We start from the raw sequence: 17,535 nt of genomic DNA, 5'->3' as shown, positions 1-17,535 counted from the left end.
AAATTAGCATATTGTGATAAAGTTCATTCTTTTCCATAATGTAATGATAAAAATTAAACTTTCATATATTTTAGATTCATTGCACACCAACTGAAATATTTCAGGTCTTTTATTGTTTTAATACTGATGATTTTGGCATACAGCTCATGAAAACCCAAAATTCCTATCTCAAAAAATTAGCATATCATGAAAAGGTTCTCTAAACGAGCTATTAACCTAATCATCTGAATCAACAAATTAACTCTAAACACCTGCAAAAGATTCCTGAGGCTTTTAAAAACTCCCAGCCTGGTTCATTACTCAAAACCGCAATCATGGGTAAGACTGCCGACCTGACTGCTGTCCAGAAGGCCATCATTGACACCCTCAAGCAAGAGGGTAAGACACAGAAAGAAATTTCTGAACGAATAGGCTGTTCCCAGAGTGCCGTATCAAGGCACCTCAGTGGGAAGTCTGTGGGAAGGAAAAAGTGTGGCAGAAAACGCTGCACGACGAGAAGAGGTGACCGGACCCTGAGGAAGATTGTGGAGAAGGGCCGATTCCAGACCTTGGGGGACCTGCGGAAGCAGTGGACTGAGTCTGGAGTAGAAACATCTAGAGCCACCGTGCACAGGCGTGTGCAGGAAATGGGCTACAGGTGCAGCATTCCCCAGGTCAAGCCACTTTTGAACCAGAAACAGCGGCAGAAGCGTCTGACCTGGGCTACAGAGAAGCAGCACTGGACTGTTGCTCAGTGGTCCAAAGTACTTTTTTTCGGATGAAGGCAAATTTTGCATGTCATTCGGAAATCAAGGTGCCAGAGTCTGGAGGAAGACTGGGGAGAAGGAAATGCCAAAATGCCTGTGTCAATTACCCACAGTCAGTGATGGTCTGGGGTAGGGCTGCAGGATATATCGGCTATGTACGATATATCGATATAATTTCCACGGGGATACAAGATTTGACAATATCGTTTATATCGATATGCGTTAAAATGGTCAGTTATCCCCTCAAGCGTCTACAGCGCTTGCCTTGGAGACTGAGCGCGACCCCTCCCACTCTGTCTTTCCGAACGTGCCGTGTGCAAAGACGCCTCATTCCCGCCCCCGCCGCCCCCTCACAACACAACAAGCATGGATGATACCCGTAAAGAAAACGAGACGGCGGCGGTAGACGAAATTGTTTCAAAGAGGAGAAACAACGGCTCAATAGTGTGGAAATAGTTCGGGTTTAAAAAAAAACAGATGAGCAGCAGCTGCAGGTCCTCTGTAGAGAGTGTAGCAAAACCGTTGCGACTAAAAGTGGAAGCACGACAAATCTGTTCCACCATTTACAGCAGCGGTACGAAGTGCAGTATAAGGAATGCGTAATACTCTGTGGCTGTGCTGCTGCATCACCGGCCGCGACAGTTTCTTCTGCCCCGAAACCAGGGCCGGCGCTCGGCAAATGTGTTGGGGGCGCCCTCTGGTGACGCTCTTAATTAATTAATTAAAATATACGAAACAAGCGAAATGAAACCAAACATGTTCCCAAATGGAACGGAGAAGGGAGGGGCGGGGGATTAAAGTTACGGCGCACTGAAACCCTCACCGTAGTACACAGGACAATGCGACGAAGCCAATGCTCTTATTGGTAGCTAATGTGTGTAACCTACAGCTTTATATTGTTTTGCATAGGTGATTATTTTGTGAAGGTGAAAAACGTCCCTTTTTTTAACATGTTCATTCAATTCTGTTGAAAATAACGATACAAAATCACATGTTGCAGTCATACTGACCTACGTTTTAATAAAAGTGCTTGCAACATCTCGCATGTGGCTTTTGACTTAGAAAAAAAACATCTAACCCACTCTGTAGAAAATATCGAGATATATATCGTATATCGCCATTCAGCCAAAAGATATCGGGATATCATATTTTGCCCATATCGTGCAGCCCTAGTCTGGGGTGCCATGTCAGCTGCTGGTGTTGGTCCACTGTGTTTTATCAAGGGCAGGGTCAATGCAGCTAGCTACCAGGAGATTTTGGAGCACTTCATGCTTCCATCTGCTGAAAAGCTTTATGGAGATGAAGATTTCATTTTTCAGCACGACCTGGCACCTGCTCACAGTGCCAAAACCACTGGTAAATGGTTTACTGACCATGGTATTACTGTGCTCAATTGGCCTGCCAACTCTCCTGACCTGAACCCCATAGAGAATCTGTGGGATATTGTGAAGAGAAAGTTGAGAGACGCAAGACCCAACACTCTGGATGAGCTTAAGGCCGCTATCGAAGCATCCTGGGCCTCCATAAGACCTCAGCAGTGCCACAGGCTGATTGCCTCCATGCCACGCCGCATTGAAGCAGTAATTTCTGCAAAAGGATTCCCGACCAAGTATTGAGTGCATAACTGAACATAATTATTTGAAGGTTGACTTTTTTTGTATTAAAAACACTTTTCTTTTATTGGTCGGATGAAATATGCACATTTTTTGAGATAGGGATTTTTGGTTTTTCTTGACTTTTTTGCCAAAATCATCAATATTAAAACAATAAAAGACCTGAAATATTTCAGTTGGTGTGCAATGAATCTAAAATATATGAAAGTTTAATTTTTATCATTACATTATGGAAAAGAATGAACTTTATCACAATATGCACATTTTTTGAGAAGGACCTGTATATAGATACATTTAGAGATGGATCGATTTAGAGATAGATAGATAGATCGATTTAAAAGTAAAAAAATAAGTATTCTCCCTAATGACTGCAGCAACCTCTGTATTTCTGTAGATCCTCTAGACTACCATGTCCTCTTCTGCAAACACAACAAAGTCACACCACTCCATTCTTGTAATGAGGAGCTGGCCTTGGACCTGCCAGTAGTAGCTGTGCTGTTTTTTTAATTTCATTGTGTCGCTTTGTAATTTCAAATATATACAGTCAACGTAGCATTTGGGCATTTGATCTCTAACAGGCAAGAGGGTGGATTTTCAGTTGGATTAAACACAACCCCGTCAGGAGATGACCCTAACCAGGGAGCATCAGGGTGAATGACAAAGCCACAAGGCCCGTAACTGGTGTTCTTTACCCCGACAATATTCCTGAATGGCAACAGGCTCTAATGCCAGGCCCCTCTTCATTGATGCTGTTTGAGCCACACCCTTTTTTATTCGCGCAGCAAGGCGTTCTGCTGAGCTCTGACCACGGACATGACAAATCTCCCTGAAGCGGGAAGATGTGATCCTATTCTTCCCTATTAATAATAACATTTATTGAAATGGTCGTTAAAAAAACGATTGGGTCTCCTTCATAGTTTGTCTGGTGTGATGGTGCATTTTCCAAAGCCAGATAGAAAGGGCTTTACAGAGATGGTCAAAACACTCAATCTCAGGTAATTGTTACCTGCCCACACACACTTCAGCCAAATTTTTTTTTAGTCCGTACCCTACAGCCCTAATTTGAAGGAACTATCTTATTATTTATTATTTATTTATTTGATTAGGACAGTGCACATTAATCAACATGTCAGCCAGAGCATCAATATAAATATGCCGGAGTTAGCTTAATTGCTAATTTTCATCCGTTGTCCTAAGGCAAGTCAAAAACATAAAAACAACATACCAGTATACAAAATAGATAAAAAAAACACTTTTACACACAAAATAGGTCCCAATTCACATCAAGAGTCCATGTAAAAAAGTGGAATGACCAAAGGTTACATATGAGAGCAGGTCTGGCTTGCTACTAACCACTGTTTAAGGGTCTTTTTAAAGGTGGTGTAAGTGGTTATGTTAAATTCGAGGTAAGTCAAGCTTTTTGGAGCAAAAACAATAGCTATTTGTTTGCTTGATTCAATTAACGTTAGCTACCGCTTTTTTGATGTGATATAATTTACAATAATATTGTTTTTTTAGGACAGTCAACGCCAAGTACTGCACGAACGTAGACCTTGCATAAAGTAAGCAATTTCTGACAACATAAGGCTATTTAGATAAATGTGTAATAAGCGTGTTGTCCTAGGCTAATACACCAACAGCAAATTTATCTATAATATAGGGCTACATTTTGCATCCAAGTCTGTCATTTGAAATCTTTCCATTGTATTGTGTGCTACAACCTCCGTAATGAATATTCACGCTAAATCCCGCCCAGGGTTGCTCAGAATTCGTATATCTTTAAACACAGAGTAGTCCTTGGACCGATGATATCCCCTTACCAATAATATCGCCATACAACGATCCCGCATAACAAATATGCGAGACAAGGTGGAGCATGTGCATCAAGCCTGCGCGCTGTTTACAAACATACAGTCGAGGAGGAGAAGGCAGTTGTTAAACCTTGTAGTTTGAGCAGAAAATACTTTTGAATGTATAGTTAGTAATTCAATTTACCAAGGGGCTTAATTTAAAGCTACAAAAATAATACAAATCAAACGAAGCAAATTAGACGGACATCTAACGTTGCCAACTAGTGGGGAGGCGTCAACACGATTCCTAACACCAAAACGCAGGGTGCTGGTTTTCTCTTTTTCCCCCTGGGACCCGGTTTAAAAAAAAATGTGTGCAGGCACCGAAAAACGCCTGGTCCGTCTGGACAGTGGTCTAAACACATACAATTTATGCGTTTTTACACAAAAATCGTTTCCGTGTGGATGGGGCCCGAGTCATCTACTGGGAGGAGCGGGACTTTTGTTTCTTCCCAGTGGACGATGCCCCCGTTGTTTCCAATTTCAACCCAATTTCAGTTTGTCTTCCAGACAATACGCGAGTCGGCCCGATAATATCAAGCTGGTTTGATGTGTTGTATTTCTGATCCTACAGCTGTACAACATGTGATCTGTTGTGTTCCTGATCCTACAGCTGTATAACATGTGATATGTTGTGTTCCTGATCCTACAGCTGTAAAACATGTGATCTGCTGTGTTCACGATCCTACAGCTGTATAACATGGGATCTGTTGTGTTCCTGATCCTACAGCTGTATAACATGTGATCTGTTGTGTTCCTGATCCTACAGTTGTAAAACATGTGATCTGCTGTGTTCACGATCCTACAGATGTATAACATGGGATCTGTTGTGTTCCTGATCCTACAGCTGTATAACATGTGATATGTTGTGTTCCTGATCCTACAGCTGTGAAACATGTGATCTGTTGTGTTCACGATGCTACAGCTGTATAACATGTGATCTGTTGTGTTCCAGACAGCTGCGGTGCGTCCCCACGCTGTGGCAGCGGTACTCAGGGACATCACCTTCACGCAGGAGCGCTACGACAGCTTCATCGAGCTTCAGGAGAAACTTCACCAGAACGTCTGCAGGTAGAGAGCCAACCGCTGCGGTCATCCGCACTGACTAGATTTAATGCAACAAAACGTCCACATTGACTCTCGCCTTAATGCAACACAACGTCTGCACTGACTCTCGCCTTAATGCAACACAACGTCCGCACTGACTGTAGCCTTAATGCAACACAACGTCCGCACTGACTCTGGCCTTAATGCAGCACAAACGTCCGCACTGTTTCTAGCCTTAGTGCAGCACAACGTCCACACTGACTCTATCCTTAATGCAGCGATAAGACCACACAACACCGTCGTCTTTCCCACACTCCCACACATTTAGGAAATCCTTGGGCGCCCGGTGGATCACTGGGTAGAGCGTGTACCGTTAGGGCTCAGCCCTTAGGGCAGCGACCCTGGTTCGATTCCCTGGGGTCCCTTGCTGCATGTCCTCTCCTCTCTCTCCAGAACCTTCCTGTCTAACTTGCTGTATCTTCATGAATATAGCGTAAAAAATAAATCGCCTAGAGACGGGGCGAGATAGCGTCTGATTAAGGTCAGTTGATCACCCTAGCATTGAGGTCAACTGCGATCAGGGAGTGTAGGCATACACGACTACTACGATTTGTTTGACAATGGCAGTTGTTAAAAAATATCAAACATGCTAGACTTTACTTTCGGGCGTCCTGCGCAACACGTCAAAAACTTCCCAACTCAGAGGATGAAGATGGAGGAAGAGCGCTGTCAAGGGCTTCACTCACGAGCCATGAGGTATAGGCTCCAAGAAGGCCTTAGCTTTTGGTTATGCCGTTAAACTGGTGGAGCTGCCAGTTAGTTCCACACAGAGCAGAAGGGAATTGGTTGACCTGTGAGGTTTTAGATACCTCAGTAGTTTCAACTGACATGGGGATGTGTGAAAAATGTGTTGAGGGCTACTCTTTATTGAGTGTACCTAAAAGAAAACGCTGGGTTCTCTATAATTTGGAAAGAGCCCTAGTCCAAACATATCATATTTTCTTTCACCACAATGGGGCACTTCACTAAATCTCCATTGCAGTGGGCTGGGCTCCATGGATAATCTGAGATGACACCAGGGGGGCGAAGGTTCACAATATTCCCCTTCGGTTCATTGCACGATTTTGGAGTCCCGGTTTTTGCCTCGGTTGGGTACGTTTTTGGTAAATCAGGGGATGACGCAAGTCCCTATTAATACACCCAAAATGTCAGCATGCTTTTTATTTATTTGGCCAACAATTTTCAACTGTTTGCCTTTTCTGTCTAAAAACATAAATTTACTGCAGATGGAACGTAAACGCTTCTTCATTATCAAATCTCCTGGAGGGCATGCCCCCCTGCTGGGGGGAACCCACATGGTCCAGGCTCTAGACCGCCAGTCCTTAGCATGTGATGCAATCTGATTTCCTCCTAGGTCGCATCGGTGCCAGTAGAAAATAAAGTTTGTATTTGTATGACACATATTAGGTGTTGTCTATAGATCTGTTGCTCCTGTTTAAAATCTATTTTTTTCATGATTATTTGAAACATGTTGGATGTGTTAAAAAAATATATATGTGTTGTCAATTCTAGAATAAATTAGAATTAATCAAAGTTGTATCGACATGTCTCCTTCGTCAAGAGCAGTTTCCACCGGGAAAAGATACAACAGACCATTGTCCAATCTTTGTCTCGGCACAGCAATGGATGGTAGCTTTTCATTGTGAAGACTCTCGGATCCTGATCGTACTCTTCCTTCAGGAAAAGGACCTTGGTGGCCATCGGCACCCACGACCTGGACACCGTCTGCGGCCCCTTCACGTACACGGCCAAGCTCCCAGCCGACATACACTTCAGGCCCCTCAACCAGACCCAGGAGTTCACTGCCGTGGAGCTCATGAGCCTGTACAAGGTAAACACCAGTGAAGGTGGCTGTGAGAGGCTGTTTGAAGTGTAACTGACGCTTTGGTTGGGCCTGCAGACGGACAGCCACCTGAGGCACTACCTCCACATCATCGAGGACAAGCCCGCCTACCCCGTTATCTACGATAGCAATGGTGTCGTCCTGTCCATGCCTCCCATCATCAACGGTGAGCCAGGCCTTGTTGCTCTGGCATTCAGCATAGTTACCCATTTCAAATATAGAGTATCTGCACAGAGGAACATCATCTCAAAGTGATGTTTACATAGAACCAGCGTTTATTTATTGAGATACTTTTGGATTTTCTGATGGATAATTGTTTGGTATTTAAGGACCTGAAATCGTACAGTTTTTAAATAGCATTTAAGTGCATTTATGTTGACCGTTGAATCAATGCATAGCTCTACTATGCAGCACATCACTTTTTTATCTAAAGTAAGTTCTCTTGGGGTTTGGCTTTCCTTAAGTTTATGGTCAATTGTATTTCTAATAGTGGGTGATCATGTCTGTAGGCTAGATGGTCACTAGGAAGTGTACAACACAAATATATATTAAAATGTAATTAATATTATGCAAATTAGCGTAGTAAAGGCCCAAGGGTTAGTGTGTTGAAAATAAGATTACCTACACATTCAGATATAGTTGAATCCAGTCTATGGTTAAATAATTTAACTTATTCTACTTCATTTAAGAATGCTCGATTCTGATTGGCTGGGAGGGGTGCATTAATCCGGCATATTGCCCGCTGACTTGTCGGTTCTACTTGCTGCTGACTGAGCACAGTAGTTCAATACGCCGCTTGTATAGTTTTCTATACCATACATTTCAAACATGAGGTCCATTGTTGTTTAATTATTTGGAATAAGGAGTGCATGTTTGATCGATCGTCATTAAAGCTGACTTGATACGAATGTAGCAACTACATTATTAAACTAGTGATCAGATGCAGCCTTGTGTGGTTGCTATAGAAACGAGTTACCTACAGCTGAGCTAACGTTATTCACCGTAGTTCTAAAGGGAACTACTTTTCGAGGGAGATGAACTTAAACAGAGTATACATTTAATAAGCATGCAATACGAATAAGAAAAAGGCTAATTATTAAAGTATTTGAATTGTTTTATTATGTTGGCCGGCGAGAAGTAGAATAAACTGAATAATCACCTCAGGCAGGGCAATAAACAGTTTGATATGCCCGGCTCGTGGAAGGTTACCGCTCGGTGATTATTCCTTACATAATGTTTAACTGTTTGAGGAACATGGAAAAATTGCCACTTGCTACATTGTTGCTCACACATTAAACAGAGCAACAATGTAGGATGTCCAAACTTTTGCGAGACATTTTCTTCATAAACTAAGCTTTCACCGTTGTCCAGAAATACCTTGGAGGTACTGTGTTTGTTTGTTATTAACCCCCTGTCCGATCAACGGACGGCGTTTGTATCTCCAACTTTTTGGCACCCTCTCAGACCTCTTGCTTCTCCAACTGAGGACTACAGAAAAAATAGTTACTGCTAATCGTGGCTAAGTTCGTACCCTGCCCACTTTTGGCAGTGGAAACGTGAACTGTACCACACATAATTGCACCTAACCGTAACGCTTGGTGGAAATGTGCCATTAGTTCATTGTGCTATTCCAGCCTCTTCCATGTGGAAGGGCAGCAGTGGTGGCCATTCAGCACTGACCACTGAACCAGTTTAAGCCATGGCATGGATCCTAATCCTTACTCACCTATGCCTTTTACTTCTATTCCATCTTTCAGGAGACCATTCCAAAATCTCCCTCAAAACGAAAAACGTCTTTGTTGAATGCACAGCCACAGACCTGACCAAGGTAGGAGTGTAAATTATGTAACATAAGACCTGACCAAGGTAGAAACATAAATGATGCAACATCAGACCTGACCAAGGTAGGAACACAATTTATGTAACATAAGACCTGACCAAGGTAACATAAGACCTGACCATGGTAGGGGTGTAAATTCTATAACATTAGACCTGACCCCGGTTACATGAGACCAGACTATGGTAGGAGTGTAAATTATATTACATTAGACCTGACCAAGGTAGGAATGTAAATTCTATAACATTAGACCTGATCTAGGTAACGTAAGACCTCACCAAGGTAGGAGTGTACCTGACCGGGTGACATGGAAAGGTTCTGAAGGAGGCCAAGCCTAGCAGGAGCAGCAGGTGTTGCACCTCGGGTGCTCTTGTAGGGGTATAAACATGTAGAACCACGATTGAGGAGGTGGTTGCGATGAATCCGGCACCAGTCACCATTGAGTGGATGTTCCCTACAGGCTAAGATCGTGCTGGATATGATGGTGACCATGTTCTCTGAGTACTGCGCAGAGCCCTTCACGTGAGTAAACTTCTCTACCCGCAGTACTCCTTGACTGAAAAGTTACTCTCTACACCCTTTAGTGGCTTGTTCCTCCACAGACAGACCCTGCAGCTCTTCTCCAATGATCCCCTCTATGTTGTGTCTTCTGCAGGGTGGAGGGGGCTGAGGTCGTGTCTCCTGATGGCAGTACCTACATGTACCCGGTACTGGACACACTTTTATCACACCTTTAGATTTGTTCTGTCACATGTCCAGTTCAGTCTGTATCCTTCACAGATCGATTGTGTTCACCAGTCCCATTTCAGTCTGTTGTGTTCACTAGTCCATCATTCACTATCCCTCACAGGTCTGTTGTGTTCACTGGTCCCATTCAGTCAGTTGTGTTCACTAGTCCCATTCAGTCTGTTCTGTTGTGTCCACTAGTCCCTTTCGGTCTGTTGTGTTTACTAGTCCCATTCAGTCTGCTATCCCATTCAGTCACTGTCCTTCACAGATCTGAGGTGTTCACTATTCCCATCCAGTCTGTTCTGTTGTGTTCACTAGTCCCATTCAGGTCTTTTGTGTTCACTAGTCCCATTCAGTCAGTTGTGTTCACTAGTCCCATTCAGTCTGTTCTGTTGTGTTCACTAGTCCCATTCAGGTCTTTTGTGTTCACTATTCCCATTCAGGTCTGTTGTGTTCAGTAGTCCCATTCAGGTCTGTTGTGCTCACTGTTGCCTGTATCTTTGTGGATGCGTAGGAGCTTGCTTACAGAACGGAGACACTATCCAGTGAATTCATCAACCGCAAGGTCGGCATCAAGTGAGTAAACGGCGGGCTGTGGGGAAGGGAGGAGGGGCTCAGTGGAAGGGGACTTTGACTCTGGTCTTCTCCTAAAGCGCACATCTTCTCAGCACATTATAGATATACGACAACAACCCTAACACAGCCGGTATCCTCCCCCCCCCTCCCAAGCGAGTCAACGGAGCGCATCGCCGGCCTGCTCACCAAGATGTGTCTGCGCTCGCAGCCCACTGGCGCTGGGGACCAGATCCAGGTGGAGATCCCGCCCACACGCTCTGATGTCATCCACGCCTGCGACATCATGGAGGACGCTGCCATGGCATACGGCTTTAACAACATCCCCCGCACCACTCCGGGGACCTACACCGTGGCCAATCAGGTGTGTGTCGGTGTGTTTTTACATCCTCAATTTCCGCACTAAATATTTGTGGTGTTATCACAATAGTTGCCTCCATCACTCCAATAGGACTAGGTGTTTGTTTTATTCTAAAGGGAGTCTAGCTATTGCTAGAATAGAATATCTGTATTTCTCATTGTAACGGATACAAAAAAAATTAAGTGCAGTCCTTGTTAATTGCAAAAACATGAGTTCAGTGTAACAACATCATTGAGTTAGTATGCATAAATAATAAATATATATACATAAATATAGTACTACTATAGGCATTAAAAAGCACCTAAGAAACATCCACACAAAAATCCACAGTCGTAAATGTAAAAATGATAACAATTATGCTTTAGTAGCACAATTTATAGAAGTTATGGCCATTGGCTAAAGCTAGTTTGTTCAAGTTTTCATGGACCGGTATCTCCTGCCTGATCAATAGTATCCAGCTCCGAAGAACGACACCCTGGCGTGACATCAACAACCCAGGCGCGAAGGAAGTTCTCTGGTGTGACGGAATAGATTTATTTGTGAGACTATCAATCTGCTTAATATATTGAGTAATATTCATGTTAACTCTCACTTACTTCCTTGAACGAAGTGCAGCAAGTTTTTCAAAAAGGGCACTGTATTATTATATTCGAATTTGGCGAAAAGGAAATAAACCATGGCATGGCTTTAACATGAATATTACTCAATATTTTATGCATATTGACAGTCTCACTTCCATGGTTGATCTTTGGTGTCTGATAGCGGTGTGTAAAAAATGTTTAAAAAATAAATCACTTCCGTCACACCAGAGTACTACCGTCGCACCTGGGTTGTTGTTGTCACGCCAGGGTGTTGTTCTCCGGGGGTGCAGCTGGACTATACTCTGCCTGATGGCAGTAGTTCAAACAGTTTGTGACCTGGGTGTGATGAGTCCTGCAGGATGGATTTGGCCTTTTTGAGGCAGCGAGAGCTGTGAATTTCTTCCATAGAGGAAAGAGGGCAGCCGAGTATTTTCTGTTCTGCCTTTATGACCCCCTGGAGCATTTTCCTCTGTGCCACAGTACAGCTTAAAAAACTCCATTACTGTGGTGCCAAAGGAACTGCATGTAAACTGCATACGCTCTTGTCCCCATGTCCCTTTCTTTTGCTGTCATGGTGTTGCTCTATCATGTTGTGAGTAGATCCTGCCCCGGCGCCCCCCTAAAGGCTGTTTTACGTCAATGAGCCTCACTGCCTTGTAGCTAGGTGATGCACCGCATGCCTCAACTGTCATGTATGTGGGGAGGTGTATGATGGCCCCTCTCTGAGTTCCACTGTCATGTATGTTAGGAGGTGTATCAAGGCCCTCTGAGTTCCACTGTAATGTATGTGGCCAGGTGGATCAAGACCCTCTCTGTCACTGAGTTTGAATGTCATGTATGTGGGGAGGTGTATAATGGCCCTCTCCCTCTAGTTCCACTGTCATGTATGTGGTGAGGTGTATGAGGCCCCTTTCTCATTAAATGGACTGCATTTATAGAGCGCTTTTCTATGCATTTTGTCACTCTAAGCGCTTCACAATTTTGCCTAACATTCACCCATTGATTTACACATTCACACACCTTCGCAATTTCAACCACGCAGGGCGACAGCCAGCGCTTAGGAAGCAGGTACAGTTAGTTATCTTGCTAAGGGACAACTCGTGGTGTCGGGGATCAAACTAGCAACCTTCCGGTTACCAGCCAACCTGCTCTACCTCCTGAGCCACATTCCGCCCTGTTGGCATGTGGCTAGTACCCGGAAAATGGGTTAACCTCTCAGGCTATAGGGATTTTCACTCTTCACCCGTGCAGCTGCGTTCTGGAAGATTTCCGTCAAGCAAAGCCTAGCCTTCCCAGAATAGATGGGCCATGGAGGCCATCCATGCATCTTGGACAGAGCTCCCTTATCTCGGAATCTGTCCTGTTTTCAACCATTCTTAAATCTTATTTTTCAAAGAAAATACAATTTCTTACTGTTATTATCGGATAACGGAAAAGCATTGGAGGAGTTAAGGTAAGCGTTGGTGTTTGAAATGCATCCTCACCGAAGTCTTTGGATTGGTTCCCTCTCTCCCACTTGGATGTCCCCCTCCTCTCCCGTGATGTTACTCCTTCATTCACAACACGGCTGGACCGACACCACAAATGTTACCAGGTCATGAGCAGGCAAAGCATCCTTGCAGATGTCCCGGATATGGATGCCTGTTCCCGGGCTCACAGAACCCTGTGCAGGAAAATGACCCGGGCCTTGGCAGGGTAGACCTGAGCCGTGGCAGGGTAGAGCTGTGTGTTTGACAAGGCTCTGTGTCCTTGTGTCCCCTCAGTACCCCCTGAACAAGCTGACGGAGCTATTGAGACAAGACCTGGCGGCGGCTGGATTCACTGAAGCCCTCAACTTTGCCCTGGTAAGGAGTCCAATGCTAGCAAACACACATGCATGCACTCACGCACACACACCTATACACAAGCAACACACGCACCTATACACACAACTATTCACACACACACACACGTACCTATACACACACAATACACACCAATACACACACTCTCTGTAAGTGGCCCTTTGCAGTGTTCTCAGGAGGACATCACTGACAAGCTGAGGAAGAAGCTCTTTGAGACCAGGGCCGCCCACATCGCCAACCCCAAGACAGCAGATTTCCAGGTCTGTACCTCATCCTGGGGACATTTGGGCCTTTGAATGGATATCAAAGATGTCGATGATTGGTTTCAATGGAAGGATTGAATGTCCATGTACACATGTGGTTCCACTCGTTTACCTCGCAATGCAATTTGAACATGATCTTTTATCACCTAACTACTAATACTTATAGTACAGTACAGTCTATACAGTACAGTACACACTATATTCAGACTATACTGTACAGTACAGTCTACAGAACAGTACATCATTTATATAGTAGGGTACAGTCTTTATAGCACATTACAGTGCAGTCTATACAGTATACAGTACACTACAGTCTACAGTAAAGTCTAAAGTACACTACTGCTTATACAATACAGCCTGTACATACTGTACAGTAGTCGATACAGTATAGTATGTTATAACCTGACAGCTCAAGGTCGCTTTCGTCTTTCAAAATTGTAATCCAGTATCAAATCCTATTCAATGTCTTTCTGACTTGACCTGGGTTTCTGAGCTCGCTTTCTGTGCTGGCTCCAAAACAAGTTTTGGCTCCCAGACCACTCTGGTGACAAAAGGGCATTTAGGGACGTTTTCAAAAGTCATACTCATCCTGGTGTTCATGTATGTATGCCTGAGGACTGTGTTAGGTTTTGCGTTGATGCGTTGACTGAGGATTCCTGAGTCTAGCAGAGGGCGCTGTACCCCTCCTCTGTAAAACTTGCACACTTAACGGGCCTAAGACAGCCTAATGCTGTTCCCCTGTCTCAACCAGAGGGAGCTGTACCCCTCATCTGTTAAGGCGTGTTTCCTCCGGCGGGTGCGGCTAGGCTGAGTACGACTAGATCCGGTAGTGAAGGTGTGGTTAGGCGCAGCTCAATTACGGTTGCGTTTACATCGCCGACAGTGCCCTTATGGTAGGGCGCGGTTTAAGCTGGATGGCGATTGCCGCGTCAGATGCAAGCATTGTGACCTCATAGCAGCCCGACACAGTGTAGCCTGCTTATAAATCCAATGAAAAAGAAGGAAGCGACACATTAAATAAAGATCAATGTGGGACGTCCAAGAAGGGTGGCAAATTTTGCATGACATTTTCTTCAATAAACCAAGCTTTCGCCTTGTCCAGAATTACCTTGCGGGTACTGTGTTTGTTTATTATCCCCCTGTTGCACGGAAGTGAGCCTGCGTCTGTAGCTCGAAATTGTTGGCACCCTGTCAGACCGCTAGGTACCCCAACGAGGAGTACTGAGTGATAAGTACGGCTAATCGTGGCTAAGTCCGGATTCCGCCCACTTTTGGCAGTGGCTACACAAACCCTAATCATACAAAACTGAACCGCACCCTCCGGTGGAAACGTGCCATAACACTTACACACTAAACAGCCCTCAGACAGCCTGCTGCTGTTCCCCTGTCTCAACCAGAGGGCGCTGTACCCCTGATCTGTAACAGTCACACACCAAACAGCCCTCAAACAGCCTGCCACTGTTCCCCTGTCTCTCCACCAGGTGGCACGCACCACACTGCTCCCAGGCCTGCTGAAGACCATCGCGGCCAATAGGAAGATGCCGCTGCCTCTCAAACTTTTTGAGATCTCAGACGTGGTGCTGAAGGATGAGACCAAAGGTATTGTGTGTGTTTGGGTGATTTTACGTGTTGTGTAAGTATAAGAGATACAGACCTACCTATAACAAACCATTAGCAAATCATATACTGTCTGCATCTTAACCAGAACTCACTGTTATTCCTGCATTGCGTTTTCCACTGGAGCTCCTCTGGTCAGCAAGTCGGTTCACTACTTTTACTTTCGTAGAGCGAGCGGGAAACGCATCTTAACACCAATTTAAATGTTTTATCCATTGGAGACCTTACAGGGCGAACAGGACACCGATGTGCAGCAGAGGTCTCTCGCTTTGCCTTGAAGGGGCTTATTTTCGATAATGACCGGAGACGTTCTATATATTATCCCGCTTATTACAAGTTACCAGACTACTACCCATGCAAGTGAACGGAGCGTTCCACAGCATTGAGAAGACCCGTGTAATAAAGGCCTATAATATTTATGTTAATGGCATATATTTCTCCTCAGATTAGGCCAATAAAGCAATGATTAAAAATAAACACAAACGCTCGATCAAAGGCCCGGCCCGATCCGGCCCGAGGATAGTGGTGGGAAATATCGGCCCGTCCCGGCCCGCAGGTCGAGCCAGGTCCGGCTCGGGCAGGGAATCTAAACTCTACCGGTGATCACCTCTTTAGGTCCCCACCTCACGTGATATCTGTTGGTTATCCAACATCTAGTTAACTGTTAAAAGGGATGTGATGTGTATACCCTCTTTGTGCGCGGGGAAGTCTTCCTACTCCTAACTGCTAGGTCACAAAGGCAAGCAAACCTTTCTGAACTATTAAAGGTGTATCCTACATCTCAACATGGTGTATTTGTAGGAAACTGTTTTTCTGTAGTTGTTTCTGATTTGCTTGGCGCTGGTTTCCTCGAGTGTTTGCATCCCTCTTGTCCATCGTCCATTACCCTCAGGTCTCTCCCTAAAGCTGTCCCCCAGGCCTATAACTACTGTCTCTAACCCCCCCCCCAGACGTGGGGGCCAGGAACAGCCGGCGGCTGTGTGCCGTGTTCTACCACCGCAGCCCGGGCTTCGAGGTGATCCACGGCCTACTGGACCGCGCCATGCAGCTCCTGGAGGTAGCGCCGGCCCGAGGAACGGGGTACCACATCCAGGCTGCTGACGGTGAGGCCACTCTCATTCCCCTGCTGCTGGCCCTTTCACTCTTTACTCTCATTCTTTACTCCCCCACCCATCACATCTCACTCTCGACTCCCTCATCCTCTGTCTAACTTTCAGTCTACCCCCCGTCTCCAGCTCCCTGTCCAAGGTCATCCAGCAAGATATCTAGTGTTGCTCTTGGCCCAAGCATGGAGCAAAAATCAATGAGGAGAGAGGCCCGCCTCTCTCCTCATTGATTTAGAGAAAGAGAGAGTGAGAGACTAACTGCAGTGTCACTCAGGGCCTGGTTGGACACACACCTTGGATCATCTGACATGCACCATCCATACACTAAAATAGTTTCCCTCTCTCACTCAGCAGTGTTGTCCTGAACCCTTCATAGGCCATTAGCCTCGATCTGTCAGCGCATTGGAAAACCCAATGACAAGGTCATGGCGCCATTGTAAAAGCTCACAAGCAATACACCACAGAACACAGCATCAGACATTCCAGCTGAGTTCCAGTCGGCTCTGCTCCTCCAGGGGGAGGAGCTCTGACTGGGAGTGCCTCACCCTCTCTGAGAGGGGGACAGGGTGAGGAGCTCTGGTTGGGTGACCCTCACCCTCTCTGAGAGGGGGACAGCACTGACAGGCTTAGGGTTCCGGCCCACACACGAAGGGATCCAGGAAGTGGCTTCCCTTAGATCCAGCTCGGCTTGAAACATCAATAAAAATGTTTTGTCTTTTTGTATTGTGGGAAATTGTTTAATACAGTAAATATTAACAGGGTAATCCAAATATAGTCACGTGGAAACATTGTAATTGTCCATGGTGTCCTGAATTGCTTGACGATGTGTGTGGTCTGATGAGCGTGATGCACGCAGGCCTCTGGTGCCCATCAGCAAGGCAGCGTTGGAAGCAGCCAGCCAGTCATGTGTGTCACATCCTCTTTGAGAGGACCTCATCTCACCCGTGTCTCCTCGCGCTCCTCAGACTCCACCTTCTTCCCGGGCCGCTGCGCCGAGGTGTTTGTGTGCGGGGTCAGCGTGGGCCGGCTGGGGGTCCTCCACCCCGACGTCATCCAACGCTTTGAGCTCACCATGCCCTGCTCCGCCCTGGAGATGGACCTGGAGCCCTTCCTGTGATGTCACTTTCCCTCTTAACACCTCGTAACATACATGCCTTATCTGCATGAGAGTCGTTACGATGGCTCAGTCTTATAAACATTGCTCCCCCCGTCTGACCCGATGGACAGTGGATGTGTGTGTTGTGTTGCGGCCTAGAAGGCTCTTGTTTTCTAGTTGACGCCATTCTGATTATAAAAGCCTGTTGTGATTAAAATGAGTGAATGACCTCCTGGTGCCTGCCTGTGTTATTGCTGCGCGTTCTTGGTGTCTCTGTGGTGTGCGTTGGTACTGATGGAGGAGATGGTGGCGCCCGGTGGAGGGGTGGGGCTCCTCAGCCTGACTCACTCTGGTTGTGTTGCCTTGGTT

General features: G+C 45.5%; 1 protein-coding gene across 2 annotated transcripts in view; it reads left to right on the top strand.

Moving 5' to 3' along the window:
- The window catches only part of farsb (phenylalanyl-tRNA synthetase subunit beta), a 36,489-nt gene that overhangs the window by 18,192 nt on the left and 762 nt on the right, over nt 1-17,535 (top strand). The window contains exons 5-17 of one of the 2 annotated variants that reach the window (XM_056611706.1): nt 5,165-5,280; nt 6,997-7,147; nt 7,217-7,325; nt 8,917-8,987; nt 9,457-9,518; nt 9,652-9,703; nt 10,240-10,301; nt 10,455-10,662; nt 13,004-13,084; nt 13,252-13,344; nt 14,829-14,946; nt 15,915-16,067; nt 17,036-17,183. In XM_056611706.1, coding sequence (XP_056467681.1) covers nt 5,165-5,280; nt 6,997-7,147; nt 7,217-7,325; nt 8,917-8,987; nt 9,457-9,518; nt 9,652-9,703; nt 10,240-10,301; nt 10,455-10,662; nt 13,004-13,084; nt 13,252-13,344; nt 14,829-14,946; nt 15,915-16,067; nt 17,036-17,183 — 1,424 coding nt within the window. Of the gene's footprint in view, nt 1-5,164; nt 5,281-6,996; nt 7,148-7,216; nt 7,326-8,916; nt 8,988-9,456; nt 9,519-9,651; nt 9,704-10,239; nt 10,302-10,454; nt 10,663-13,003; nt 13,085-13,251; nt 13,345-14,828; nt 14,947-15,914; nt 16,068-17,035; nt 17,493-17,535 lie in introns of those variants that run through there. The other variant, XM_056611707.1, reaches the window with a different exon arrangement.

This window comes from Gadus chalcogrammus, chromosome 16 (assembly GCF_026213295.1).
Source record: "Gadus chalcogrammus isolate NIFS_2021 chromosome 16, NIFS_Gcha_1.0, whole genome shotgun sequence".
In the NCBI taxonomy this organism is placed as follows: Eukaryota; Metazoa; Chordata; class Actinopteri; order Gadiformes; family Gadidae; genus Gadus; species Gadus chalcogrammus.
Note: the sequence above shows the minus strand (reverse complement) of the source record. Positions and strands in the feature narration are given on the sequence as shown.